At 54.8% G+C, this 25,886-nt stretch overlaps 2 protein-coding genes across 2 annotated transcripts; one reads left to right on the top strand and one right to left on the bottom strand.

The window, feature by feature from the left end:
* Positions 1 to 491: 491 nt before the first annotated feature.
* On the top strand, positions 492 to 9,911 carry Zbtb48 (zinc finger and BTB domain containing 48). Its single transcript, XM_076861385.1, has 11 exons — positions 492 to 588; positions 1,099 to 1,791; positions 2,240 to 2,481; positions 5,264 to 5,375; positions 6,031 to 6,123; positions 6,534 to 6,620; positions 6,783 to 6,937; positions 7,425 to 7,561; positions 7,632 to 7,796; positions 8,191 to 8,279; positions 8,357 to 9,911. Exons 2-11 carry the CDS (start codon positions 1,102 to 1,104, stop codon positions 8,651 to 8,653), a joined length of 2,067 nt encoding a protein of 688 aa, XP_076717500.1. The 5' UTR covers positions 492 to 588; positions 1,099 to 1,101; the 3' UTR covers positions 8,654 to 9,911.
* A 1,099-nt stretch (positions 9,912 to 11,010) lies between these two features.
* Positions 11,011 to 22,120, bottom strand: Klhl21 (kelch like family member 21). The gene is made up of 4 exons (XM_076861384.2): positions 21,058 to 22,120; positions 18,805 to 19,210; positions 14,853 to 14,925; positions 11,011 to 13,785 (listed from the first exon to the last, which is right to left on the bottom strand). Exons 1-4 carry the CDS (start codon positions 22,076 to 22,078, stop codon positions 13,492 to 13,494), a joined length of 1,794 nt encoding a protein of 597 aa, XP_076717499.1. The 5' UTR covers positions 22,079 to 22,120; the 3' UTR covers positions 11,011 to 13,491.
* Positions 22,121 to 25,886: the final 3,766 nt, after the last annotated feature.

Raw genomic sequence — 25,886 nt, 5'->3', positions numbered from 1 at the left:
GCAGCGGGTCAGGCAGAGCCAGCTGGGGCGGGGCGGGGTGGGCTGTCAATCTATCCTGCCCTGAAAGCTGAAGTTGGTCAAGCTGGGTGGAGGGCCTGCAGGGTCCGGGAGACCTTTGGGCGTCTCAGTCTTGGCATGCGATGTGTCACCGCACAGGTGAACAGACCCCAGGCTCCGGGCTGCCAATAAAGAGGTGAAATGCGTGTTTGCGTCCCCTTGGCGCATGCTGTCGGGAGAGGGTGGGGGCCTCGCTGGTCCTAGTCTGAGCGCCAAGCAGCCCCGGACAAGCGTGGCGTTGCCAAGCAACTCTGGAGGGAGGGCCCTTCGCTGGAAAACTTGGCTCGGCCACGCCCCCTACGTCCATTGGCGGTTCTCAGAAGCCCCGCCCCCAGGGCAGAGCTGAGAACCCTACATCTCGGAGTCTTTCCACCCGGGCCGGCGCGCTCTGACGTCACATCCGGCGCGGCGTCGGCGGCGTCTGCGCCCGGTGGGCAGGGCACGTCGGGCCGGGGCAGTTGGTCCGTGGGCTGTGGAAGGGAAGAGACGGAAGTGGGGCCGGTGCAGCGGGCGCAGGGAGGACCGGTCCGGGTGAGGAGGGCACGGGGCACGGGGCACGGGAGGGGGACTGCGGGCCGCCTTAGCCGCCGACGGTAGTGTGGCCGCTGCCGCCTTTCGCCCGCCGCTCGCGACCTGAGGGTGCGGCGTGAGCTCCGCTCACCTGTGCGCGGCGGCCGCCGCCTTCCCCGGCTCGGGGTCCTCTGGCTGAGCCCCGCCGATCTCTTCGCACTCGTCTGCCGCCCCCTTCCCTCAAACTTCGTTATTCCCAGCCGCACCTCTCCACGACCCTGTCCTGTCCCCGCCATGCCCTGCTCGCACCATCCACTGGCCAATCCAGTATGACCCCCGCTCCCCCCGCCTCCAGCTGTCAGTCCCTTCCTGTGCTCCGCGTGCACCCTTTAACCTTGACCTCGGCCCTTTTCCTGATTAGTGTTCGTGAGTAGAGTCCATCCTCCCTTTTCGATCTTGTCAAAACGAGGGGCTTTCTCTTATTCTCGGTTGGGCTGGCCAGCGTGTCACTTCCGCCTTCTTCTCCTTCAGACCATGGACGGCTCCTTCGTTCAGCACAGTGTGAGGGTTCTGCAGGAGCTCAACAAGCAGCGGGAGAAGGGCCAGTACTGCGATGCCACCCTAGACGTGGGGGGCTTGGTGTTCAAGGCACACTGGAGTGTCCTCGCCTGTTGCAGCCACTTCTTCCAGAGCCTCTATGGGGATGGCCCAGGGGGCAGTGTTGTCCTCCCTGCTGGCTTCTCTGGGATCTTTGGCCTCCTGTTGGACTTTTTCTACACTGGTCACCTCGCCCTCACCTCAGGGAACCGGGATCAAGTGCTCCTGGCAGCCAGGGAGTTGCGAGTACCAGAGGCTGTGGAGCTGTGCCAGAGCTTCCAGCCCAAAACTTCAGTGGGACAGTCATCAGGTGGCCAGAGTGGGTTGGGGAAACCTGCCCCTCAGGATGTGAACAGCCACTTCAAGGAGCCAACAGACTTGGAGGAAGAGGAAATTACAAAGACTCTTGGCCTAGTCCCCAGGGATCAGGAGCCTAGAGGCAGTTGCAGCCCCCAGAGGTCCCAGCTCAGCTCCCCTATTCAGAGTGAGAGCCCCTCCTTCCTTGCTGGAAAACTCAAGCAGGCTCTGAAGCCTTGTCCCTCAGATGACAAAGAGTCTGAGGACTGCAAAGTGCCCCCAAGGCCCTTTGAGGCTGAAGGTGCCCAGCTGCAGGGCGGGTGTAATGAGGTACTGTGCCCAGGGTGCTGGAACCAGGGAGGCAAAAGTTGGGGAAAAGATGGACAGTTCTGGGGTGCTCTGGACCCCAAAGTAGAATCTCTGTTTTAGTGGAACAGGCTTTCTCTGAACATAGGAAGTCAGTGACCTCAGCTGACCATTCTGTGAGTCACAGCTGTCTACAATTGCCAACTTCCTTGGGGGTGGAGTGGGCAGCATCAGGGTTATAGGTGTTTCCCTCAAGTAGTGAAATCTGGCCAGGCTTCCAGTGTCTTATAGAAACAGTCACTTCTCCCCATATCCAAGATTCAGATGTCTGCCCTGGGCTCCTGACAGGACCAATCCCTGATGAAAGGACTCATCTGGGTTGGGGTTTGGGATGGAACTAAAGCTGGGTCCCCACAACCCCTGCTGATTAATTTGGTGACCCCACCCCCTCCTGCTGCCTCTTCTACTCTAGTGGGAAGTGGTGGTTCAAGTTGAGGACGACGGGGATGGCGATTACGTTTCTGAGCCTGAGACTGTGCTGACCAGGAGGAAGTCAAACATAATCAGAAAGCCCTGTGCTGCAGAGCCAGCTCTGGGTACAGGTTCCCTAGCAGCCGAGCCCGCTGAGAACAGAAAAGGTACAGCGGTGCCGGTTGAATGCCCCACATGTCATAAAAAGTTCCTCAGCAAATATTATCTAAAAGTGCACAACAGGTAAACACTGTTTTTCTACTTTTTTTTCCTGTCTGCCATTCCCATGTTGGGGGAGGGGTCCTGTACTTCCCTCTTGTGGGCTTTGTAGGGGCTGGGGGCTTTAGCTCAGACTAACATAGTGCCTGGTGTGGGCATACCTCTGTTTATCAGGGTGTGGGAACCTGGTTTGGGTCAGATTTTCCTCCCCCTTCTACTGTGTGTCTTTTGGTTAGAGATGGATTAGTAGACACCTTGTCAACAGGTTCTGCCCACTGTGGACTTTGACCTCCTCCTGGCTTCTGCTGTGGGGAATGGAAAATCCTGTGGACTCTAAGCTGAAACTAGGGCCTGACCTTAGCAATTTCTAAAGCCTGGCAGTGTGGGCTTTGGGCTAGGTGCTCATCTTGAGGATTGGTGCTATTTCCATTTCTGGGGACATTAGCTTTGAGGAGTCAGTACAGCATAAAAGACTATTTGTCTAAAGCTGGAGTGTCCAAAAAGGTAACCAGCAGTCCCCTGGTCCATTTTTGTTTTTGTTTTATTTTTAATAAGTTGTAGATGGGCACATATCTTTATTTTATCTACTTATTTTGTGCGATGCTGAGGATCGAACCCAGTGCCTCACATGTGCTAGGCAAGCACTCTACCACTGAGCCACAACCCCAGCCCCTGTGAATCCATTTTAATTTAAAATTAGTTAATTCAGTTTCTCAGACACACTACCCCCATCTCAAGTGCTTGGTAGCCATGTGGCTCTTGGCCGCTAAGCAGACAGCGCAGACATTCCACTGTCCTAGAGAGTCCTCTTGCACAGCACTGCTCTGGAGCGCCTGCAAAGCCTCTGGGGACAGCAGGTAGGTGACAGGCTTTCCATTCCTGCCACTCTCCAGCCCAAGACATCACAGTGTGCTTTCTGAGCAAGCCAGGTTGTGTCACATAAGTGTTCTCAGTCTGATACTCTGGGAAGCCACCGGTGATCCTGGAGCTGGAGCTGGAGCTGGGGTTGAGACCTTTTGCTACCCCTATGCTCGACCTCAGGGTGGTTACCACTAGTGGAGCCTTTGGGTAATCCTAGTGTGTGGGGAACTCTGGGCCTGTGTGTCCTGCTCAGACACTTAGGCTGTCTGCTACTGAAAGATTCCAGGGCAGAACAGTCTCCATTCCTCTTTATCTCGGGCTGTATGTTACTGGATGGCCCTGAGAGCTGGGAGGGGAACAGTGCTTTCAGGAGGCCACTGCAGCAGGGCCTGAGGACAGCTGATACTGTAGCAGGGGATGAGAGAATTGGCCTCTGGCGGGTTGTGAGGTAGCCCATGGGCTCTTCGGTCAGTGTTCATTAGTTCATTCCACAGACTGACAGACAGGGCTGGCATGTAGCTCAGCGGTGGAGCACCTGCCTAGCACAAAGCCCTGGGTTCAATCCCCGGCACTGCCCCCCCCACAAATCAAATTGCCAGATAGCTGACATGACTTATGAGCACTCAGGATACACCAGTGGACTAAACAGAGGTCATTATTGAGGGCTTACCTTCTTGTAGGACAGTGCAGATGAAAGCATAAAAACCTAATGAGTAAATGTGTAGTGTGACAGTGGGTCCAGGGGCTGGGGTCAGGGTGGGGACAGTTGCTGTCTTAAATAGCCATGGTCTGGGTGACTTACAGGGAAGGATTTAAAGAGCAGAGATTTAAAGCAGCTAAGGAAGCCATCCATGGGAATAGCATTTGGGCAGGCACAGGAACCTTCGAGAAGCTCTTGGCTAGGAGTGAGAATGGAAGGTTGAGGTGCTGGGAAGGAGTGAAGGGCGAAGGCCTTTCTCGGGGCTGAGTGGGAGACATCACAGCCAGTCTAACAAGGTCCGGGGCAGACCAGCTCATGGAGGGCTACTAAGGCCACTTGTCTTTTTTTTTTTTTTTAATATTTATTTTTTAGGTATAGATGGACACAACAAATGCCTTTATTTTTATGTGGTGCTGAGAATCGAACCCAGATCCCACCCCTGCTAGGGGAGTGCTCTACCGCTGAGCCACAATCCCAGCCCCAGGCCACTTGTCTTTTTTTTTTTTTAAGAGACAGAGAGAGAGAGAGAGAGAATTTTTTAAATATTTTTTAGTTTTTGGCAGACACAACATCTTTGTTTATAGGTGGTGCTGAGGATCGAACCGGGCTGCACACATGCCAGACAAGCATGCTACCGCTTGAGCCACACCCCCAGCCCCGAGGCCACTCGTCTTAAAAGGGTTCCTCTGGCTTCTGAATTTAAACTTGCCTGGGAGGATGGTGTGGAGGGGAGGATGTGTGTTAGCTCACGCGGGGCTCAGATCTGCTGTTGGACTGTGTGGTAGCAGCGAGGTGCATGGTCCGATTTTGGCCACAGTTTTGAAGATGGAGCCCACAGAGGCTCTGGGAAGACAAGTATTCCTCCAGGTTGTTAGAACCCAGGGATACTACTGCCTCAGAAAGAAGACTGCTAGCCGTCAGCCTCTGTGGGACCACGTAGGGAGGCTGGCAGAGGTGGGGCTCAGGCTGGTTCCCAGCTGTGACCTCAAGCACAGAGCTGTGTGGGCTTATGGCCGGGGGTGCCTTCTCCTGAGAGCCTCTGTGCTGGAAGGGGATTTTTGGGCTTGTTCTCTGCGTGTTCACCAGCTGGGGTCTCACAGGTCATGTGGTGAGCCATGGCCAGTCCCAGGACACATCTTCATCTCTGCTGTGCAGCTCTTATCAGTGGTGGTCAAAGAGGGCCTCGGGTGAGGGAGAGCTAGGAAACCCTCTCAGCCCCCACACCCCTGTGGCTTCTCCTGGCAGGAAACACACTGGGGAGAAACCCTTTGAGTGTCCCAAATGTGGGAAGTGTTACTTTCGGAAGGAGAACCTCTTGGAGCATGAAGCCCGGAATTGCATGAACCGCTCAGAACAGGTACTTGGGAGCTGACCCAGGTACTTGTGGGCAGGGGCACGCTGGCCCATGTCTTGGTGCTATCTGGGAAGGGCCCAAGTAGGAGACCATCTCTGATGATGACTGTAAAAATAGCTGCAGGGTCCTTGGATGTCATCAGGTCCACACTCTGGTACAAGTGGAATGTAGGCCTCCAGGGAAGGAGGGACAACCCCTGAAAGGACATTTTGGGAGGCATTTTGGGTTTACCTGCTGAGGCCCCTGGCCCAGCTCTACCCTCAGTTTTGGAGAAGGAATGGCTCCTGGGAAGGCGCTTCCGGCCACTTTGCCCACCCATCCCACAGTTGTCCCCTTGGGTGGGGTCTGGCTAACTGCTACCCTTATCCTCCCAGGGGCCTGTTGGTTGCAGCTGAGGCCAGGGACTGTGGGTGAGGTCGTTTGGTCCCTGTACCCAGCCTGTCTGGGCCTGAGGTGGGCAAGCCTTTCTCAGCACATGGTAGTTTGTAGTGCCCAGTGATGGTCAGGGCAGGTGGGTTACATGTTGCCCTCTCCCACCCTAGCATCCCCCCGCCCCAGGCAGACTCTTCCCAGCAGCAAGTGGAAGCCCCAGCAGAGGCTGCTGTCACAGGCAGAGGCTCCCCCTGATGCTGGCCCTGCTTGCCCCTCACACTGCCAGGTCTTCACATGCTCCGTGTGCCAGGAGACCTTTCGCCGGAGGATGGAGCTGCGGGTGCACATGGTGTCCCACACTGGGGAGATGCCTTACAAGGTCAGGCTCAGTCTGTTCCCAGAGCTGAGGGCCTGGGTGGGGTGGGTGCTGGCCCCAGGATCCTTCCTGCTGAGCCTTTGCCTGGTGCCCTTATCCTCCCAGAGGCCTACCCCTTGACATGGGTTCAGAAGCCTACCTTCTCTCCCCATCCACTGACCTCCATCTGTGGGTGGTGCCCCTGGCCACAGTCTCACCTCCAGGGTCTTTTTGGGCCTGTCTCTTTCCATAGGGGGCATGGCATGGACAGCTCATAACAGCTTCCTTCCCCTCAAGCCATCTTTCACACCAGATCAGGGACCCTCCTTGCTCTTGGACTGGGCCCTGTCCATATCATTCTACTCATCTTACCCAGTGGCCAGGGTTCCCTTGGTGCAGGCTGCCCTGGAGTTGACTGTGGGCCTGTTTTCCAGTGTTCCTCCTGCTCCCAGCAGTTCATGCAGAAGAAGGACTTGCAGAGCCACATGATCAAGCTGCACGGAGCCCCCAAGCCCCATGCAGTAAGTGTCAAGACAGGGCTGGGCCCAGCATTCTCTGAGGTGGGATGAGCAGAAGCATGGCAGCTGTGGCCATACAAAGTTGGGGGGCCTGTGGGGATCCTAGGCAGCCCCATGCTGTTCTCACCTGGTCCTGGGCCCTCTGCTGTCCCCCTTACCCCACAGTGTCCTACCTGTGCCAAGTGCTTCCTGTCACGGACAGAGCTGCAGCTGCATGAAGCTTTCAAGCACCGTGGGGAGAAGCTATTTGTGTGCGAGGAGTGCGGGCACCGGGCCTCAAGCCGTAATGGACTGCAGATGCATATCAAGGCCAAGCACAGGTGTGGGTCAGCCCATCTTCTCCTGGGGTCTGGCCCTGCTGCCTGCAGCTGGGCCAGGAAGGTAGCATTTGCTTACATTCACAGGGATGTGTGTGCTTCTGTCCTGAGTCCTGTGGGACAAGCAAGAGCTTGCTAAGGTGCAGGAGCTGGGGAGGGGCTTCAGGCCAAGACGAGGCACTGTATCTCTTGGGGCAAATTTTTATTTTCTTGTGACTCCCTGCTCCATAGACTCCTTTCTTTTCTTTCCTTTTTTTTTTTTTTTTTTTGGTGCTGGGGATTGAACCCAGGGCCTTGGGCTTGCGAGACGAGCGCTCTACCAACTGAGCTACACCCCCAGCCCCTTCCATAGACTCCTTTCTGTTGGACAGTGGTGGGGTCCCTTTCCGGTACCAACCAAGCCCTCCTGCTCAGCATATCCTAGCTGGAGCAGGGTGAGGGGGGCCTCTTCCCTCTGTGATGGCCTTGCCTTGTCTCCCTACCCAAACAGGAATGAGCGGCCATATGTCTGCGAGCTCTGCAACCACGCCTTCACTCAGAAGGCCAACCTCAACATGCACCTGCGCACGCACACAGGCGAGAAGCCCTTCCAGTGCCATCTGTGTGGCAAGACCTTCCGCACCCAAGGTGAGGCAGGCCCATCACCTCCTTGTCTTGGGGCTAAGGCCAGTGCTGAGCCCCTACCTTGTCCCCACAGCCAGCCTGGACAAGCACAACCGCACCCACACAGGTGAGAGGCCCTTCAGCTGTGAGTTCTGTGAGCAGCGCTTCACCGAGAAGGGGCCCCTCCTGAGGCATGTGGCCAGCCGCCACCAGGAGGGCCGGCCCCACTTCTGCCAGATCTGTGGCAAAACCTTCAAAGGTACTTGGGGGTGCCCAAGGCTGGGCCATCTGTTTCTTGCTGACCCAAGTGGGAGGGTGTCCATAGAGGTGGGGGGCGGCAGAGGCCTAGGGACGCTCCTCAGCTGCTGAGCCTCCCTGCCAGCAGACATCTTCTGTCTTCAAGTGCCTGCCGGGGCGAGTGGAGCTGCTGACAGTGCAAGTGGAGCTGGGGCTCCCCAGGGGCCTGGTCAGTTGTGACCTCAGGGAGGTGTTGTAGAGCCTGGCAGAGCCTGGCCCCAAGTAGTGGGGGGACCCTTGCCCAGGGCCTCCTGCTGGGTTTCCTCTTGGGCCCTGGGATCCTGGCCTGCAATCTCAGGCATATCTCTGCCATGTTTCCCCGGCTCCTGATACCTGTGGCCCTGTCACTCCTGCAGCCGTGGAACAGTTACGTGTGCACGTCAGACGGCACAAGGGAGTGAGGAAGTTCGAGTGCACTGAATGTGGCTACAAGTTCACCCGGCAGGTAGGTGGCAGGGGCGCCCAGGGTCTCCTCTCCCTCCCCCAGGCTCTGCCCCATCCCTGAGCTCTCACTCCCCGCAGGCCCACCTGCGCAGGCACATGGAAATCCACGATCGGGTGGAGAACTACAACCCACGGCAGCGCAAGCTCCGCAACCTGGTCATTGAGGACGAGAAGATGGTGGTGGTGGCCCTCCAGCCACCTGCAGAGCTGGAAGTGGGCTCGGCTGAGGTCATTGTGGAGTCGCTGGCCCAGGGCAGCCTGGCCTCCCAGCTCCCTGGCCAGAGACTGTGTGCAGAGGAGAGTTTTGCTGGCCCCGGTGTCCTGGAGCCCTCACTCATCATCACAGCTGCTGTTCCAGAGGACTGTGACACGTAGCCCACCCTGTCTGCTTGGTCCCAGCCAATAAATCACATGGCTTTGGACTGGATTATTTTGGCCTGCCCAACTGTCTGTTTCCTGATGCCCTGGAGACAGTCAATGCTGCTTTCTTCACCTGTGTTCCTGCTGGTGCCCTGTCCCGTCCTCTGGACTTAGCAGCTTCCTCAGCTCCTCAGCTGAACAGGACATCATGGGGGCAGCCTTGGGTGCCAAACCCCTGGACTTGGTTTTTCCCACATCTGTCTTCTGCCCCTTTTTTTTCCTTTATCCTGCCCTCTGTTCTTTCAGGATTTTAGAGCTGGTAGCATTGGCCAGAGTTGGTAGTGTTCCTGATTTAGGGGTGACATCAGGTAGAATTCATTCCTAAACTTCTGTGGAGTAGTGGCCCATGATGACGTCCTCACTGGCTGGAGCCAAGATACTGGCCCAATTCAGGAGTATCCGAGCTTGCCTGGGGACCTGAGGAAGGCCAGGCTCCTGGCTAAGCAGGCTCAGCCTGGCTGGCAGCATACCAACAGAGGGACATGTCCCTTAGGAGGGCCCTAGCTTGGTCTAAGAGGCCTGGGTTATAGAAGAGGCCAGGCCTTGAATGGAGAGGGGCCAGGTTCTGCAGCCATGGGGTGCTGAGAGCTATGGAGGACAAGCCCTCAGGTGCTCAAGTAGATTGCCTGTGTTAAGTTTCTTCCCAACTCCTTTTTATAGCCCTGTGACCCTGGGCAAGTTACTGCTTCCTCTCCATCTTTTAATGGGATTAGTATCACGCTACAAACTTCACAGAGGATCAAATGAGAGCTCACTGGATAATAAACCACTGCAGAATGTACTTGGGGGCTAGGGGATCTGTTTTCGAGATGTCTCACAGAGGTGCAGATGCGCTGGGTCCTCTCCACTGGCCACTTGGGCTATCACACAGCCTGGTGGCTGGGTGCCAAAAGCATACATCCCAAAGGCCAAGGCCACAGGGTCCTTCATGCTCTAGCACTGGAAGTCACATGGCTTCACCTGTGTTCATTCTGTTGGTTGAGGCAGTTGCCAGTCTGCTCCAAGACTGAAGAGGAGGGGACATGTACTCCCTGGCCACTTACAGGATGGGTGTCAAACAATCTGTGGACACCTTTATAAACTGCCCCACCTACAGAATAGTCCGAATCAGAGGTCACTGGTTCAAATGCTCATGACCCCAGTGACCAGAGCTTGGCACTGCTGAAGTCCCATCACAGGAAGATTCCTGGAACACAATCCTCTTAGAGCTGGAGACTAGGGAAATGAGGTGCTGGGTTAGAACTCGGCAGTAGAGCGCTTTCCTGGCACATGTGAGGCACTGGGGTTGATCTTCAGTGCCACATAAACATAAAATAGGCTTCAAAAAAATATGGGGTTGGGGTTGTGGCTCAGTGGTAGAGCACTTGCTTCACATGTGTTAGGCACTGGGTTTGATTTTCAGTATCACATATAAATGAATAAAAGGTACATCAACAGCTAAAAAACATATTTTAAAAAAATGTTTTAGATTCAAGACCCAGCTACGTTTATTTTTATTTTTGTACTTGGGATTGAATCCAGGGGCACTTTCCCACTGACCTACATCCCAGCCCTCTTATGGCCTTGATATATTGCTGAGGTTGATCTTCAACCTGTGATTCTCCTGCCTCAGCCTCCTGAGTAGCTGGGATCACAGGCATGTGCCACTGTACTTGGCCCACTTTCCTTTTATTCCTCGACCGTTGGGACCTCAGAAGTAATAAAGGTAGTATTCAAGTGTAGTAATTACACTCCAGGTCTGCCTCTTTCCTATGTAGGTTATAAACTGCTTCACATCTGTTCTGGAAAGGGGTGTGTTGGTGCACACCTGTAATCCTAGCAACTTGGGAAACTGAGGCAGGAGGATTTCAAGCTTGAGGCCAGCTTGGGCGATTTAGTGAGATTCTGTTTCAAAAGGGCTGGAAAATAATAAATAAGCAAACAAACAAACATAAATAAAAAGGGCTGGGGATAGAGCTCAGTGGTGGAGCACTGGCCTGACATGTGCGAGGTCCTCTATGTTAAGGCTTCTGTCTTCTCAAGCCAAGTTATCCTGCAGAGAGGAACCGCCATTCTGCACTACCAGGAGGGCTGAAGAGCTTTGGAACGGGAGGTGGCCAGTCCTGGAGATCAGAGATGCAGCCACCCCTGCCCCTTCCTTTCTTTGGCTTGATCTCCTGTGAACTGAAATGGGAAGGGCCGGGAAAGCTCTGTAAAGGGCAGCCACCCCAAGACCCCTGGCACTGGGACTCTCCCCTCTGCTCCTGTTCTCTGCACTGCTGGCTTCAGTCCAAAGGTTCCCCAGAGCAGGATAAAGGTAATGACACACCAAACATAGGAAATAGCTTTATTTCAAAAAGTATCGAAGGCATCCTAAAACCTTAGACAGGTTTCTCAACATTCATAAGCCTAGAGAACAGACAAAAATAAATAGCAAATTGTTCCCACCCCTGGGGCAGGACTGGAAGGAGGGTGTTCCTTACTGTGAGTCTCTTGAGTCATATAAATATAGAATATGTTCTAGATCAGCATTAAATACTAGTCACTTTAGTTTTCATAACTTAATGTCTTATAGACAGAAAAGTTCTATACATGTAACACATGGGGACAGTCCCATAGCCAGGTGTCCCAGCCTCTGTCCCAAAGTCTGTGTAGAGACCTCTGGTGGGGACCACCCAGTGACAAAGGGAAAGCAGGAACAGAGGGTCTGGTGCTGGACCCCAGCTGGGTCCACGGGTGGGAGGGGCCTGATCCTCGTCACCACTCTTGGTCTTTCTCAACCCACACTCCTGATGGTGGACACCTGGGTATCTCTGGACCAGACAGGAGAGGGACACAGACCAAGCCCCCTCTCTCCTGCACAGGTGCCCCCAGACAACGGGGTAAGCCAGCCACCATGAAGCAGCAGTGAGCAGGAGTCCAGAGCTCTTCCTTGAAGGCTCCATCCCAGAAGATGACTTGCCACAAGAGTGGCTCTGTCTCCAGGCAGAGTGGACTGGGCACACTCTGGCACTGAGTACACACTCGGGGCCTTCTCTGCTGACAGACAAGCCACCTCACATGGGAAGGACAACCCCTGGGCCCCTCAGCAGCCTCAGGGAAGCCAGGCAAGGGCCACGGGGAGACAGCTCTAGAGCGGAGGAGGGGGAGCTCAGTGAGGGGGTTACTTGGCTGGGGAAGAGGAGGCCAAGGCAGAAGCCAGCACGGAGCTTCAGGGGTGTGCTGCCTGCCTGGCAAGTGCTCAGTAATGACTGGTGGTGGCTTCCCATGGTCAAGAAGAGCTCTGAGCTGCGGCCACTCCAGCCAGGGGATTCCAGAACACAGCTTTCTAACGAGGGCACCTGCAGCACGTGACACCGTACAAGGGAACAGGCAGGCCAGACAGGGACTTCCCAGAAGCCCTGCCACCTGGCCAGCAAATGGTCTTCGGTACCACTCGCTAAGAGATGGTGCCAGGGCTGTTGTGGCAGGAACCTGCTGCACAGCCAAGCCACCAGGGAAAGGCAGCCCTGGAGCCTTGCTTCCTTCCACCTCCTGAGGGAGTCTTGATCCCCTTCCTACAAAGGGAGGGGAGTGGCAGACCCAAGCACAGGCCACGGGGGCTACCTGAAGGGGCTCAATCCCCTAGTCCACGGAAACATATCACTTCCAACAGAAAAACGGGGCCTTCCCAAGCTGTGGTGTTTTCCAGGAGCTCCTCAGGAGTCCAGGCGGCCTCCATTCCTGCAGAAAGCTCTGGCCAAAAAATCCAAACAAAACTGACCAGGACTGGGTCCGTGGCTCAGTGGCAGAATACTTGCCTAGCATGCAAAGCCCTGATCTCAACACTGCAACCCCCACCCCCAAACAAACCCTGACCTTGTCTCTAGAATACCCGCCTCCCACTTCTTTTAACGGTCAAACTGCATTTCAAACTTGGAACCAACTGCTGAGGCCATGGTACCCAGGGCTTCCTTAGAAGCAAAAGGACCACTGACTCAAGGCGAGCTAGGGCTTTGCAGCTGTCCATTCGGCCAGTGTCAGCAACAAATGCCCAGGGCCTCCCAGCAAGGAGCTACAACCTCACATTGGGGGCTTCAGTCCACTTCTCCAGTCTCCCCTCCGCCAGCCAGGACAAAGCCCTGGAGGAGGACACACAGGCCAGTGGAGCAGGGAGACCCGGCATCTGTCCTACTGTATCCTTGGGAACAGCTCAGTGTGCTGCTCTGGACCCCTCTGGGCTCCTACTCAGTCCCCAGACCCTGTGCTCACCTGGCGGCAGCCCACCTCCACTCTGGTGTGAGATCCCAGTGGGAGCGAGGAGCAGACCCCCTCTATCTGGGGAGCTGGCCCACTGGGACACCCAGCACTGGTCAGAGTGTGGGACCCTACTACAACCATCGTCTCCTGGTTTCTGATGCTACAGGCCCAAATAGGGCCTGCAGGAAGGTAGGGGCCATTCCCAGACCCTCACAGGAAGCCCCCTGGCCCTGTGTTCCCAGGGTGGGAGAAGTGGTGCAGGGAGTGTGTGTGTTTGCCGCACGGGTGAGTCGGAAGCCACGGGGTATGGATGACCTCTGGGAGCCACAGGTGTGCCAGCAGGGTTCTTCCTGGACCATGGGAGGGGCATTCATGACGGGCCTTGGCCCCAGCAGCCGTGACTTGGGTTCCCAGTGCACAGAAATCCTCCAGGCAATGGATCCTGGCTTCAGTGAGTCCTCAAGAGCCTGTGCTCTGCCTGGTGAGACCACCCTGACTTAGGCACAAAGGAGGAGCTGCTACCCCTGCGAGGTGCTGGGTTCCCTGCACCAAGGCCCTCCCGGGCCAGGCCAGGGCTAGTGCAGTTCTTCAGGGTTCCGCAGTGGCCGAAATCGGCCCGCATCCACGTCATTGCTGCCACTGTCCAGGTCAAAGCCGCGCCCACCCAAAGGTGTCTGGGGCATGAATTGGCGGAAGATGCTGACGCTGCCATGCCAGAAGGTGGGCTCCGGGAGCCGCCCCACCACACTCCACGCCCGAGCCTCTGGGTCATATGCTTCCACCACGTCCGAGAGCTCAAACGTGTTGTCATATCCCCCGGACACGTACAGCTTCCCTCCCAGGACGGCCAGGCTGCCCCCTACATGCACCTGTGGGCCAAGGGGGATGGGTGAGTGGAAGCTGGCAGCCAGGGCAGGGAAGACCCTCTACTTCATGCTCTCCTCTGCCAGGAAGGTATCGGGGACCTGGGCAGATCAGCAGTCCCCCACCAGCCCCTCACCAGGGGTCGCCTGGGCACTTCCTAGACACAGTTCCAGGAGCTGTCTCGGCCAACTTCCCAGGAAACGCGGTTGGGACAGACCAATGCCCTTCCACACCTCAACTAGGAAATAGGGCTCCCAGGGTCACATGCAGTGCCCAGGCCTGGCAGGCGGTCCTCTCCACAGTGGCCGGGGCAGCTGCCACAGCACCGCCTCCTGTGTACAGGTCGCAGGTGGACTTCCTCGCGCTCTCTTCATCTGGGCAACAGAACCTCTAGGGCCGGCCCTACTCTTCTTCCCACCTCTAAGACAGGGAAACTGGCTCATGCGGCTCACAGTGGCAGAGCTGGGACTTGACCCAAAGCCTGGACAACGCCACTGAGCCTGCCCAGCACCAGAGTCTTAGTGCTCCTCTTCCTAACAAGCAGAGAAAGAAGGGACGCCTTGACCAGGAGTGGCAGCAGTCTGAGTGTCCCAATCAGAGCGCACAGCAGCTGTCCAATGAATGGGACCCTAAGGTCGGCTCCTCAAGAACCAGCTGAGGCGGCTCGGCCTCCAGAAGCCTCCTGTCTGACCTCACCCTGCCCTAGCAGGGCTGCTGGCACCCCATAAACACACCAAGCACTCCCTGCCCTGGGGCTTGTGCACCTGCTGTCCCTCTAAGGTGACCCTGTTTCCCTCCCTCACTGCCTTCTGCTCTCTGGCTCAGAGCAGGTACTCAGCAAGTCTAAAGGACCAACTCAGTAAACGGTGGCCCTGGGATCTTATCGAACACCAGTCTCAGTGAGCCTCAAGTGCAAAACAGGACGACACCCAGCTTCTCTGAACTGAGATGGTTCCCAGAGAGGGCAGAGCCCCACCCACATGGCTGCTCCCCGAGACTCATCACAATGACACGCGGGTTGCAGACCCAGGACAGGCCTGCGCTCACAATGCTGGCACCGCTTCAGAGTTACCTGATTCATAGATGGGATCTTGTCCCACTCGTTCTTTACTGGGTTGTACACGTCCACCTCAGCAGAGTCATCCCTATGGAGGGAAGGAGGGGGCAAACAGCTGGTCAGAGCAAGGAGGAGGCTCCTAGGGTAGCAAGGGACAGAGTCCACAAGGCTCCTCTACTGAATTTTGTTTCCCATCCCACTCCTAGTACTGGAGATGGAACTGAGGGTGCTCTACCACTGAGCCACATCCCCAACCCTTTTTATGACCATCTTGAGATGGTCTCACTAAGTTGCCTCCAACTCGCCACCCTCCTACCTCAGCCTTCTCTTTTGCTGAAGTTACAGGCATGTGCCACCTACCCAGCTGTGACTTGGAGTTTTGTTTTTTTTTTGGGGGGGTGGGTACTGAGGATTAAACTCAGGGACACTCAACCACTGAGCCACATCCCAGCCCAATTTTGTATTTTATTTAGAGACAGGATCTCACTGAGTAGCTTAGGGTCTTGCTTTTGCTGAGTCTAGCTTTGAACTCGTGATCCTCCTGCCTCAGCCTCACGTGCTGCTGGCATTACAGGCATGCACCATTGTGCCTGGACAACTTGGGAGTTTTTTTTTTTTTAAGAGAGAGTGAGAGAGGAGAGAGAAAGAGAGAGAGAGAGAGAGAATTTTAATATTTATTTTTTAGTTTTCGGTGGACACAACATCTTTGCTTGTATGTGGTGCTGAGAATCAAACCCAGGCCGCACGCATGCCAGGCGAGTGCGCTACCACTTGAGCCACATCCCCAGCCCCTAACTTGGGAGTTTTTGATGCCATATGGCAGCTCTCTCAGTGGGAGACCCCATCCCCACTGTCTTAGAGAGTTATTTCAGGCTCTAAGGCTAGAACCCAGTCTTGCTCCCTGAACCCAGAGGTCACACCGTAGGATACCTGCAGCCCTTTGGTGAGTCCTACCAGCCAGCATAAAGCAGCTCTCCCTTATGACAGTCCTGGTAGATTGTTGATGGACCTTAATTTATTTGTATGTGGTGCTGAGAACTGAACCCAGTGCCTCACACATGCCAGACAGGCGCTCCACCACTGAGCCACCATCCCAGCCCCTCTTTCAGATCTTGAAGTTCCTTCCCACCCTGGGCTTCCCAACCACCCCCACCCTGCCTCGGTCTCCTCACCCTCCCAATTCTGATCTGAGCCCCGCTTTTGGGAAAGCCTTCGCTGGCTGACTAGTCCTGGACTGGCCTCTGCCCTCCACATCACTGTGAGCCTGACCCTGTCTTACTCACTGCTGACTAAATCCTTGGTGCCCAGCTGGACCAATACAGTCACGGGGATGAGGGCATCAGCACCCTTCCTCCTGTTTGACACCCTACAATAGAAGGTGTGAAAGCACGGCCTTGGACAGCAAAGGTGGCGAGAAGAAAAACAGCAACAGTAATGATTAATAACAGAGGTCAGGGGCTGGGGCTGGGCTCAGCGGGAGAGCGCTGGCCTTGCATGCAAGAGGCCCCGGGTTCCATCCTCAGCACCACATAAAAATAAAGATAGATATTGTGCCCATCTACAACTAAAAAAATATTAAACAAACAAACAACAACAACAACAACAACAAAAAAAAAAAAAAAAAAACAAAGGCCGGGGGTCAGCAAAAAGGCCAGACAGCAAATATTTTAGATGATCTCTGTATCAAGCTGTCACTGCCATGCAAAACCAGTCACAGAGGTTCTGAAACAGAAGGGCTGGCTGTGCTCCAGTTAAACTCTACAGAACAGAAACTTGAACTTCATACGGGTTTTCATGTCTGGAAAGCAGGACACTTGTGTTGAGCCCTCCCCCTACCCAACGATTTCAAAATGGGAACCCACTCAAGTTTGTGGGCCCTAGGACGATGGTCATTAAATATGGGGACCTGCTCAGCTGTTCCCACCTCTCACCCCCTTTTCCAGCAGACACAGGACCTGCAGACAGAAGGGGCTGGACTAGATGGGGCTCCCCCGGTTCCTGCACTGCACCCTAACCAAGCAGCCACCTTTTACAGGACCGCTGCAGGACAGGAGCCACAGGGCAGAACCCCCTCCCCTGGTCACAGAGGAGGGAGGAGGAGCCGCAGCCTCTACACAACACCGGCTGTCTCCGTGGGGATGGCAAGTGGCCCATAGGCACTACCCAGAGATAAGTGGTATTTTGGGCAAGAGGTTATATGGTCCTCGAAGAGCCCACGTGTATAAGCAGGGCGTTGGTGGGTGGGAGGAACAGGGTGCAGTCCCTGGGCCCCAGGTCTTGCCCCACTCCCAGGTCCTTCTCTTTCTCCTTCCACAGCCTCTACTCAGGCCCAGGCCAGCTCCCAAGCCTCCTGGCAGGCCATCCCCCTGTTCCGCACCCTGGGGTCCGGGCTGAGGACTGCCGCCTCCCACATGCCCCCAGCCTGAGTAAGAGCTGGCAGAGGCCACGCCCCCCGTTGCCACAGGAGTGGCCCAGCAAGGGGAAGGGGAAAGCGGGTAGGTCTCAGGAGACAGCAGCACTTGGGTACTTCCAGTTCTAGGACCACAGGACAGAGAGGACATTCTCAAAGGCACTTGGCCTAGAACCACTGCCGAGGGGCTGAAGGGAAGTTTCTGGCATTCTGAGAGTTGTATTTATAGCCATCCCCACCCCCTCTTTGAAGACACTTCCAAGATGCCTGGGAGGGAGGAGGGTCAGGCAGTTTTATAACAGGACCAGACCTGGCTGAGATTCCAGGGCTTTCTCAGAGTAGGCCTTTGGCATATGTCGACGCAGGCCCCTGAGCCACTGTATGACCAGCAATGGACACCTTTCCCCCTCTGTTGCTCACCTTGAGCGAGAGTCTCCTGTTTCCAGGGTGAAGCAGACAGAGGCCAGTGCTGTTCAGGCCTTGGGCATTTACCCCCTGTTCAAAGTCCCAGGGGGAAAGGGGGCAAAGGGGACTGTCATTCATGCTCCCTCCTTCCTTCCTGGTCCCACAGTTTCAGGTAGGCTCTAGGCCAGGAAAGGGAGCAGCAAATGCAGGAACGCACCCCATGTGTGCGTGCACACACACACACAGTACTGTGTGCATGCAGGGAGGCCACTCAGCGGCCAGGAGGGCCATCTGGCGTAACCAGTGGACAGAGCTGATGATTTCGCTCACATGTGCTAGACTAGCAGATGCCCAGTGACCCACTGGCTGCCTGTCTCTGCTCTGAGCTGCCAGGGCTGAAGCTCTTTTTCTAAAAGAACCCAACTCACCACCCATTAAGAAAACCAGAGCTGGGTGCAGTGGTGCACGCCTGATTCCTAGCAGCTCGGGAGGCAGAGGCAGGAGGATTGCGGGTTCAAAGCTAGCCTCAGCAAAAAATGAGGCACTAAGTAACTCCGTGAAACCCTGTCTCTAAATAAAATACAAAACTGGGCTGGGGATGTGTCTCAGTGGTCGAGGGCCCCTAAGTTCAATCCCCAGTACCAAAAAGAAAAGAAAACCAGGCCAGGCATGGTGGCATACACCTGTAATCCCAGCAACTTGGGAAACTGAGGCAGGAGGATCGCAAGTTCAAGGCCAGCCTCAGTAATTTAATAAGACCCTAACTAACTTAGTGAGACCCTGTCTCAAAAATCGTTAGGGGGGCTGGGGATGTGGCTCAAGTGGTAGCGCGCTCGCCTGGCATGCGTGCGGCCCGGGTTCGATTCTCCCCGGGTTCGATTCTCAGCACCACGTACAAACAAAAGATGTTGTGTCCGCCGATAACTAAAAAATAAATATCAAAAATTTCTCTCTCTCTCTCTCCTCTCTCACTCTCTCTTTTAAAAAAAAAAAAAAAAAAAAAAAAAAAATCGTTAGGAAAGATCTGGGTGCAGCTCAGAGGGAGAGTGCTTGCCTAGCACGCTCAGTCCCTAGTAGCATGTAGTGCATGTGCACACACATGCACATGCACAAATGCCAGACACACAGGGCCTCGGGCATGTGGGAACTCACCTGACGAAGTACATGAGTCCATTCAGAGTCACAGTCTTAGGCGCAAAGGACCAGGGTGGGAGCTGACCGCAGTCCACCAGTGACCACAGGTCGGTGTCTGGGTGGTAGCACTGCATCACCATAGTCTCCTTGCCGGCCAGGGAGCCGATGGCGTAGAGACGTCCACGGCAGGCCGTAGTGGAGCAGTTGTCCATGGGGTAGGTCATGGGCTGCAGGGCCTCCCAGGAGTCAGTGGCGTGGTCATAGCGCTCCGTGCTATCTGCAGCCACCACATACAGCAGCCCATCCAGCACAGAGGAGCTGTGGTACTCCCGGGCCTTCAGCATGGGTGCTACCTCCGTCCACTCATTCACACTGGAGTTGTACCTCCACACACAGTCGTAGAGCCGTGAGCCATCCGAACCGCCTGCCAGGACGCACAATGGGCAGATGGTCAGCTCACTCGGGGCGAGTCACCTACCTGTGCCTTCCTGAAGTGCCAGGGCCTCTCCCTGGAGAGGAATTCACCTCAGGGGCCTTCACCCGGGAAATGCAAGTGGCCAAAGGTCAGAAGCTCTGGGCTTTGGTGGGGACCACTGCCATAGTGCACACCTAAGCCCTGGGCACTCTGCTGAATATGCAGGCAGCCTGTCAGGACCCACCCCCACCCAACACCAACAACACCAACAGGTTATCTGGTTACTTCTCCTGGGTGGCCACAAAGCATAGATTTTGTTCACCAAATTCTACCCTTCCTGGGCACTCTCTAACCAGGGCTCTGCCAGAACAAGGTGAGAGGAAACCCAGGCTGTGAGCCAGAGACCTAACCAAAGATCATGCTATCAGGGCGCTTCAGGGTTCTGGTGTTGGGGCAGGTTTCAGGGGTGGGTTTCATTTGAAAAATTCATCCATCTGTACAAGTATGATGTATGCTCTTCTAAGGAATTCTGGGGACTGCCTCCCCTGGCCTCCGAGGTCGGTGCCACAGGCAGGGCAGGATTGGAGACACCTTCTGTCTCACAGTCCTGAGCTGTGGAAGGGAGAAGACATTCTTGTAAAGCTCCATCTGGGCCTGTACCTTCCTCCCAGGTGCTGGGGCAAAGGCAGCTGAAATCAGCTTCCTGGCCCCCAGGAAATTCCCAACTGCCAGGCCAGCTGAATGGAATGACCCAGCCACCTGCCTGAAACCCAAAGGATTAGCTGCTCAGCTGTGACATTTGTGGAAGGGCATGCAGAAGCTGGGGCAAGTCTGGCCAGTTCTTGGAGGGAGTTCTCTGCTCAAAGCCACATGTCAGACTTCAGAGGGGATGGAGATGGGTGGCAGTTGGGGACATGGTCCCCAAACAAAAAAGGGCCAACCTCAAATTGGAAAGAGGGATATATTCTGACAAATATCAACAGAGGGTCAGCTGGCTGCCTGCCAGACAGCCGGCCAGGAAGAGTGGCAGACCCCAGGACATCCCTGGGCTGGGGCATGGCTCAGAGTAAATTCTCTCCTGAACGTGCCAGGCTGGGGCACAGCCACTGTGATAAACCAGCTGGAGCCTCCCTGCCTGATAACAGCACCAGAGGCCTGCCCTAGTCATTTCTTTCCTTATATAGCAGTCACAGGCCGCCCCTGCTTGCCCCACAGAAAGGGGTAGACTCCCTCCTGTTTGAAAAGGGATTCATCCTTAATAAAAAACGTGGTAAAAGCCCAGGACTGGGTCAGGCTGGGGCCCGCCCACCATGACTCGGCAGTGTTTTGGGGTTTGAGCCAAGTAACTGGAAGAAAACCTAACACGTGATGGTGTTTACAGTGGCAGGCCAGCTCAGCCTAAACACCATGTGACCCACAGCCCCGTGGCTAGGTGCAAGTCCCAAGAAACCTTGTCACTGGGGATAAAGCCAAGGAGTCAGGGGGCCCTGGTGGCCCAGCAGGGCAGAAATGTCCTGGCTGGGGAGAATGGGCGCCTCACCAGGAGTTAGCCTCCTGCGTGTCCCCACATTCCTTGCAGAGAAAAAGAAAGCATTCATTGTGTGGGTGAATGGCTGTCTCTTCAAACAGGAGGGAGGCACCTCCCGGGCCAGGCAGGCCCTACCGCACCAGGAACTGGGCCCACAAGCAGCTACTTGTCTCTGCTCACGTAAGGTGCACTTTTAGGTTGAAAGTAATTGGAGAAACGCAGTTGTCCAGGCTCTGGCTTGGACTCAGGTGGGCCCTCGAGTCCAGGTTCTGCGGCTGTCTCCTGGAAAGGTGGTGGGCTTCCCTTGGGCAGCCCCCAGCGCACTCACCCGTCACATAGATGTCATTGCCCAGAGCCACGATGCTATAGCCCCCGCCCAGGTGGTCGGGGAACTCAGCCAAGTAGCGCCACTGGCCCGTCTGTGGGTTATAGCAGTCAACCGTGACCAGTTCGTCGCAATCCTGGTCACAGCCTCCCACAAGCACGAGGATCTCAGCAAGGCCGGTAGAGGGGCGCGGGCGCATGCGGGGACAGGGCCCGCGGTCGTGGCGGTCGTAGCGCGCCGCCTGGAAGTCGCGCGCCTCGCGTAGTAGGCGCAAGCAGGGCGGGCAGCGCGCCACCAGCGGCTCAGCCTCGACGTGCGCCAGCAGGTAGAAGCGGCGCACGAAGGGCAGGCGAACTGCCTCCAGCAGCTGTGGCCAGTGCGCGGCGCGGCGCGGTGGGTCCGCGCGCACCCAGCGTAGAGCCAGCTGGTAGGCCGCCTCCTCCTTGGGCACGCAAAGCCCGTCGTCGCGCAGGTAGCGCAGCAGGCGCGCGAGAGGCAACCGCTCCAGCTGCTCAGCACCCAGCTCGCCCACGTGGCGCAGGATGAAGCGCTGTGCCGCGCTCGCCAGCCCCGCGCAGCTGAAGGCCTCCGCGAAGTCCTGCATGTCCAGGCAGTTGGCCAGGTCGAGCTGCTGCTGCAGGAAGGTGCCGCACGCCTCCTTCACGGCCGGGAACTGCAGCAGGTCCGCGGCGCGCAACAGCGGCTCGGCGTTGTCGCCGCTCACCGCCACGCGGCCCGTGTAGCTGAAGTCCAGCAGCAGCTGCAGCATGTCGGGTGGCACGCCGTGCAGGCGCACCCGCTCTGCGCGGCTCTCGCGCAGCTGCCCAGCGAACATGGCGCGGAAGTAGGGGCTGGCGGCCGCCAGCACGGCGCGGTGCGCTGGGAAGTCGCGCCCGCCCGCCGCCTCCAGGGTCACGTCCAGGAACTTGCGCTCTGCGCGGAGCTGGCTCAGGCCGCGCAGCAGGCTCAGGGCGTGTGCGGGGTCCGAGAAAGGCAGCACGGCCAGGGGCGCCGGCCGCTCCATGGCACCTTCACCTCGGGACTCTAGATGCCGCGGCCGGGGCCTGCGGAGGGACGCGACGCGCTGGGCACCGCCGCTATAAGTACAGCCGGGCGCGGTGGCCTTAGTAGGCGGGGCTTGGAGGCGGGACGCCGATGGCAACGCCCAGTTAACCCCTCCGGGTTCGGTACGCCTCCCGTCAGCAGCCGGCTTGCGGCGCGGGCTTGCCACCCCCGCGCCGCGCCCGCCCCCGGCCCTCCAGGCTGAGTCACCGCCGCCCGCGCCCGCTCTCTCTCTCCGCCCTTCCGGGGCTTCCTGCAGCCTCCCGCCGGCGCCGTGCCGGGATCGGCGGGCGGCAAGCGCTGGCCTCCTGCGGCGGCCTTGCGCGTGCGGGGGTTGCTGACCTCAGGGTCCTGCCCACCACCCACCCTGGCCGCGCCGGAGGCGAGCTCGGCGCCCGGATTTGCGGCCACCCCTCTGGCGCCCATTCCTAACTGCGCTTCCCGCGGGTCCCCGGGAGGCTTCGTTCCCAAGCCTTTTGTTGTTTTGTTTTCGTGAGTTCCAGTAGTTCCTAGGATCGCTCGTTAACTCCATCAAAGGGCAGATTTAAAACGATAGGATTTATACAACTCAGGACCAAAGCACCAGCAAGCCTAAGGGTTTTAGGTGACTTTTTTTTCTTGGAGCATTTGTAAATGACCCGGGGCCAGATTTCAGGAATGTGCTCCACCGAGTTCCTGCCGGAGTTTCAAACCCAGCAACGCAGCCCTTATCTGCAGGCAGCGGGGAGGAGTAGCTGTATTTTCCCAGTAGACTCTAGGCTCCAGAGTCGCCCTCCCAAGGGAGGGCCTCCTCAGCCAGGACGTCCTAGGGGTCCAGAGACAGCTCAAGGTCAGATGAGGGAAGTGCCTTAAACTCCGCCTCACGGTCACCTGAGCGGTGGTGGGCAATGACGGAGAAAGGGATCTCCCTTATTTTAGTCACTTCCACAAATACAGTACCGCTTTGAGCGGTAACCCAAAGCGGGGGCGGGGGGGGGATGACCCCTCCCTTGGAAACCTTTTCTTTAGTTTAAGGTATGCATGCTCGGTTTCAAGAGGACCCTATTCAACCTCCAGTTCTCCGTTTTGCAGAGGAAATTTCGGATTTTTGTAGTTTACCAGCCCCCAGCCCCGCTTGGTGGGCCTCAATGAACGCATTCCTGCTGAAGGCAGCTGCGGGCCCCCTTGAGCCCCAGGGCAGGCCAGGCACCCTGGAGCCAGCTGTCAATCCTAATTGCCTGCTGGGTCGGCGCAGCCTCTTCGTGAGGAGACTGTATTCCATCTCTGAAATGAAACGCGTAGGGTTTCTCTTCTATTCCGGAACCTCTGTCACTTTGCCCTAAGAATGCTTCTGGGTCTAAATTTCAGGTCAGGTCTGGAAGCTGAGGCCTAAGTGAAAAACCATTCAGGTGCCCTGGCAGCTGCCTGTTGCCCATAGAAGGACTGTTCACATAGCTGTTGAGGGCAGCACAGCATTCCTGGGCCCAGGAGCCCAGCCAATAGCTAACTTGCACAGAATTTGTGACAGTTTCCAGCAGCCAGGAAGTGGGATGTTTGAAGGGAAAAGAACAACAGTCCCTGTGGGTCAGCTCTTCCACCTTTCATAAGTCTAGTGATTGAATCAGTGCTCTGTGGTTGAGAATTGTTACAGTGCCTTTTGTTGTTTGTTTGTTTTTACATTCCTAAATCTGAAGTTTTATTCAAGTTTTGAAGACGAATGATGTAGATATTTATTGAAATGGAAAGATGTTCATGCTATAGTGTCTGTGAAAAACATGAGATTACTTGTGGTATGATCCGATTTGCTATTTGTGTTCTTTTTTTTAAAAAAATATTTTTTTTAGTTGTAGGTGAACACAATACCTTTGTTTTATTTGTTCATTTTTATGTTGTGCCAGAGATTGAACCCAGTGCCTCACAGGTGCTAGGCAAGAACTCTACCACGGAGCCACAACCCCAGCCCATATATGTGTTCTTGTACTAATGAAAAAATTGTAAAGGTAATTTTTTGTCAAGGTAGGTAGGTTTGTTATATTCTTGCTTGGCTGCAATTTGTCTTTCTCTACTAAATATATATTACCTGTGTATTAAAGAATACATGTTCATTTGTGTACAACCAGAGAAATGAAAAGTTATACTCCAAAAAATAAAATAAAATAAAGCTGCAATCTAAAAAAAAGAATACAAGTTCAAAATAAAATTAAAAATTCAGGGATGGGGCAGGGTGTAGTGGTGCACACCTGTAATTCCAGCTACTTGGGAAGGGTCAGTTTGAGGCCAGCCTGGGCAAATTAGAAGGATCCTCTCTCAAAGTAAAATATAAAGGGCTGAGGGTACAGCTGAGTGGTAGAGCCTTTTCCTATAATGTGCCAAGATTTGGGTTTAGTCTCCAGTGGGGGTGGGGGGGATGGGATGAGGGAAGAATTTGAGGATTTAAACCATGTTCAGTTTATCACTGAGCCATATCCTTTTTTTTTTTTTTTTTTTTTTTAAAGACAGGGTCTTGCTAAGTTGCTAAATTGCTTGGAGCCTCACTGTTGCTGAGGCTGGCCTGAACTTTTCGATCCTCCTGTCTCAGTCTTGGAATTGCTGGGATTGCAGCCATGTGCCACTGTGCCTGGCTAAAGAATCAGTTCTTGAGGAAGAAAAAGCATATTTCTTGATTTCCAGGATCTGACACCTAACAGGCAAATGCTTGAAACCATGTATGTATGGAAGTCAGTAAAGGCACGTGGTTAGAATAGAAAGGCACAGATTTAGACCTATCAGCTGTGTTTGGAATTCTGAATAGCCTACCAACCCAGGCATGCTATTTAATTCCTCTTTTTCCTGTCAGTTCCTTGAGTTCAAAATGAGAATGTGAGAAATTTATTCACTATAGTGTGACAATACCACCAATATATTCAAGCTGTATTAATTATAGAGAAATTTATAAGCAAACTGTATTTATTAAGGTGATTTAAAGGGGCTGGGGATGTGGCTCACCTGGCAAACGTGCAACCCGGGTTTGATTCTCAGCACCACATACAAACAAAGATGTTGTGTCCACCGATAAATAAAAAATAAATATTAAAAAAAAAAATTAAGGTGATTTAAATCCCTGTTGGGGCTGGGGATGTGGCTCAAGCGGTAGCACGCTCACCTGGCGTGCGTGCGGCCCGGGTTCAATCCTCAGCACCACATACAAAGATTTTATGTCCACCAAAACTAAAAAATAAATATTAAAAAATTCTCTCTCTCTCTCTGTCTCTCTCTCTCTCTCTCCCTCTCTCACTCTCTCTTTAAAATAAATAAATAACTAAATAAATTCCTGTGAGATCATACAACAGTTTCATGTGGTGCAAATTCTATTGTTTGTGAGGAAGATTTTAAACTGCCAAATAAGCAGTAGTTTGTGGGCAATGCCTTTGTTTATAGATTAAAGTTTAAGATAAAACTTTTTTTAAATTTTATTTTTTTTTTTTTAGAGAGAGAGAATTTTAATTTTTTTTTTTTCCCCCCAGCGGACACAACATCTTTGTTTGCATGTGGTGCTGAGGATCGAACCCATGCCAGGCGAGTGCGCTACCGTTTGAGCCACATCCCCAGCCCAGTTCACATCTTCTAAAATCATGAAAATGTTCTTTGGGTAACTTGTTTATAATAATGTATAACTTAACATGTGATTCAACAAAAATGGTACTATTTAATTAAATATTTAAACTGTTTAATTTTGGTGTTTGAATTTCAGTTTAGACAAATAGGACAAGGAGTGACTAAGATCATTTTAAAAGCTATTACCTTTTTCAGGG

The sequence above is a fragment of the Callospermophilus lateralis genome, chromosome 7 (assembly GCF_048772815.1).
Source record: "Callospermophilus lateralis isolate mCalLat2 chromosome 7, mCalLat2.hap1, whole genome shotgun sequence".
NCBI classification, from domain to species: Eukaryota; Metazoa; Chordata; class Mammalia; order Rodentia; family Sciuridae; genus Callospermophilus; species Callospermophilus lateralis.
This window is presented reverse-complemented; position numbering and strand designations above follow the sequence as displayed.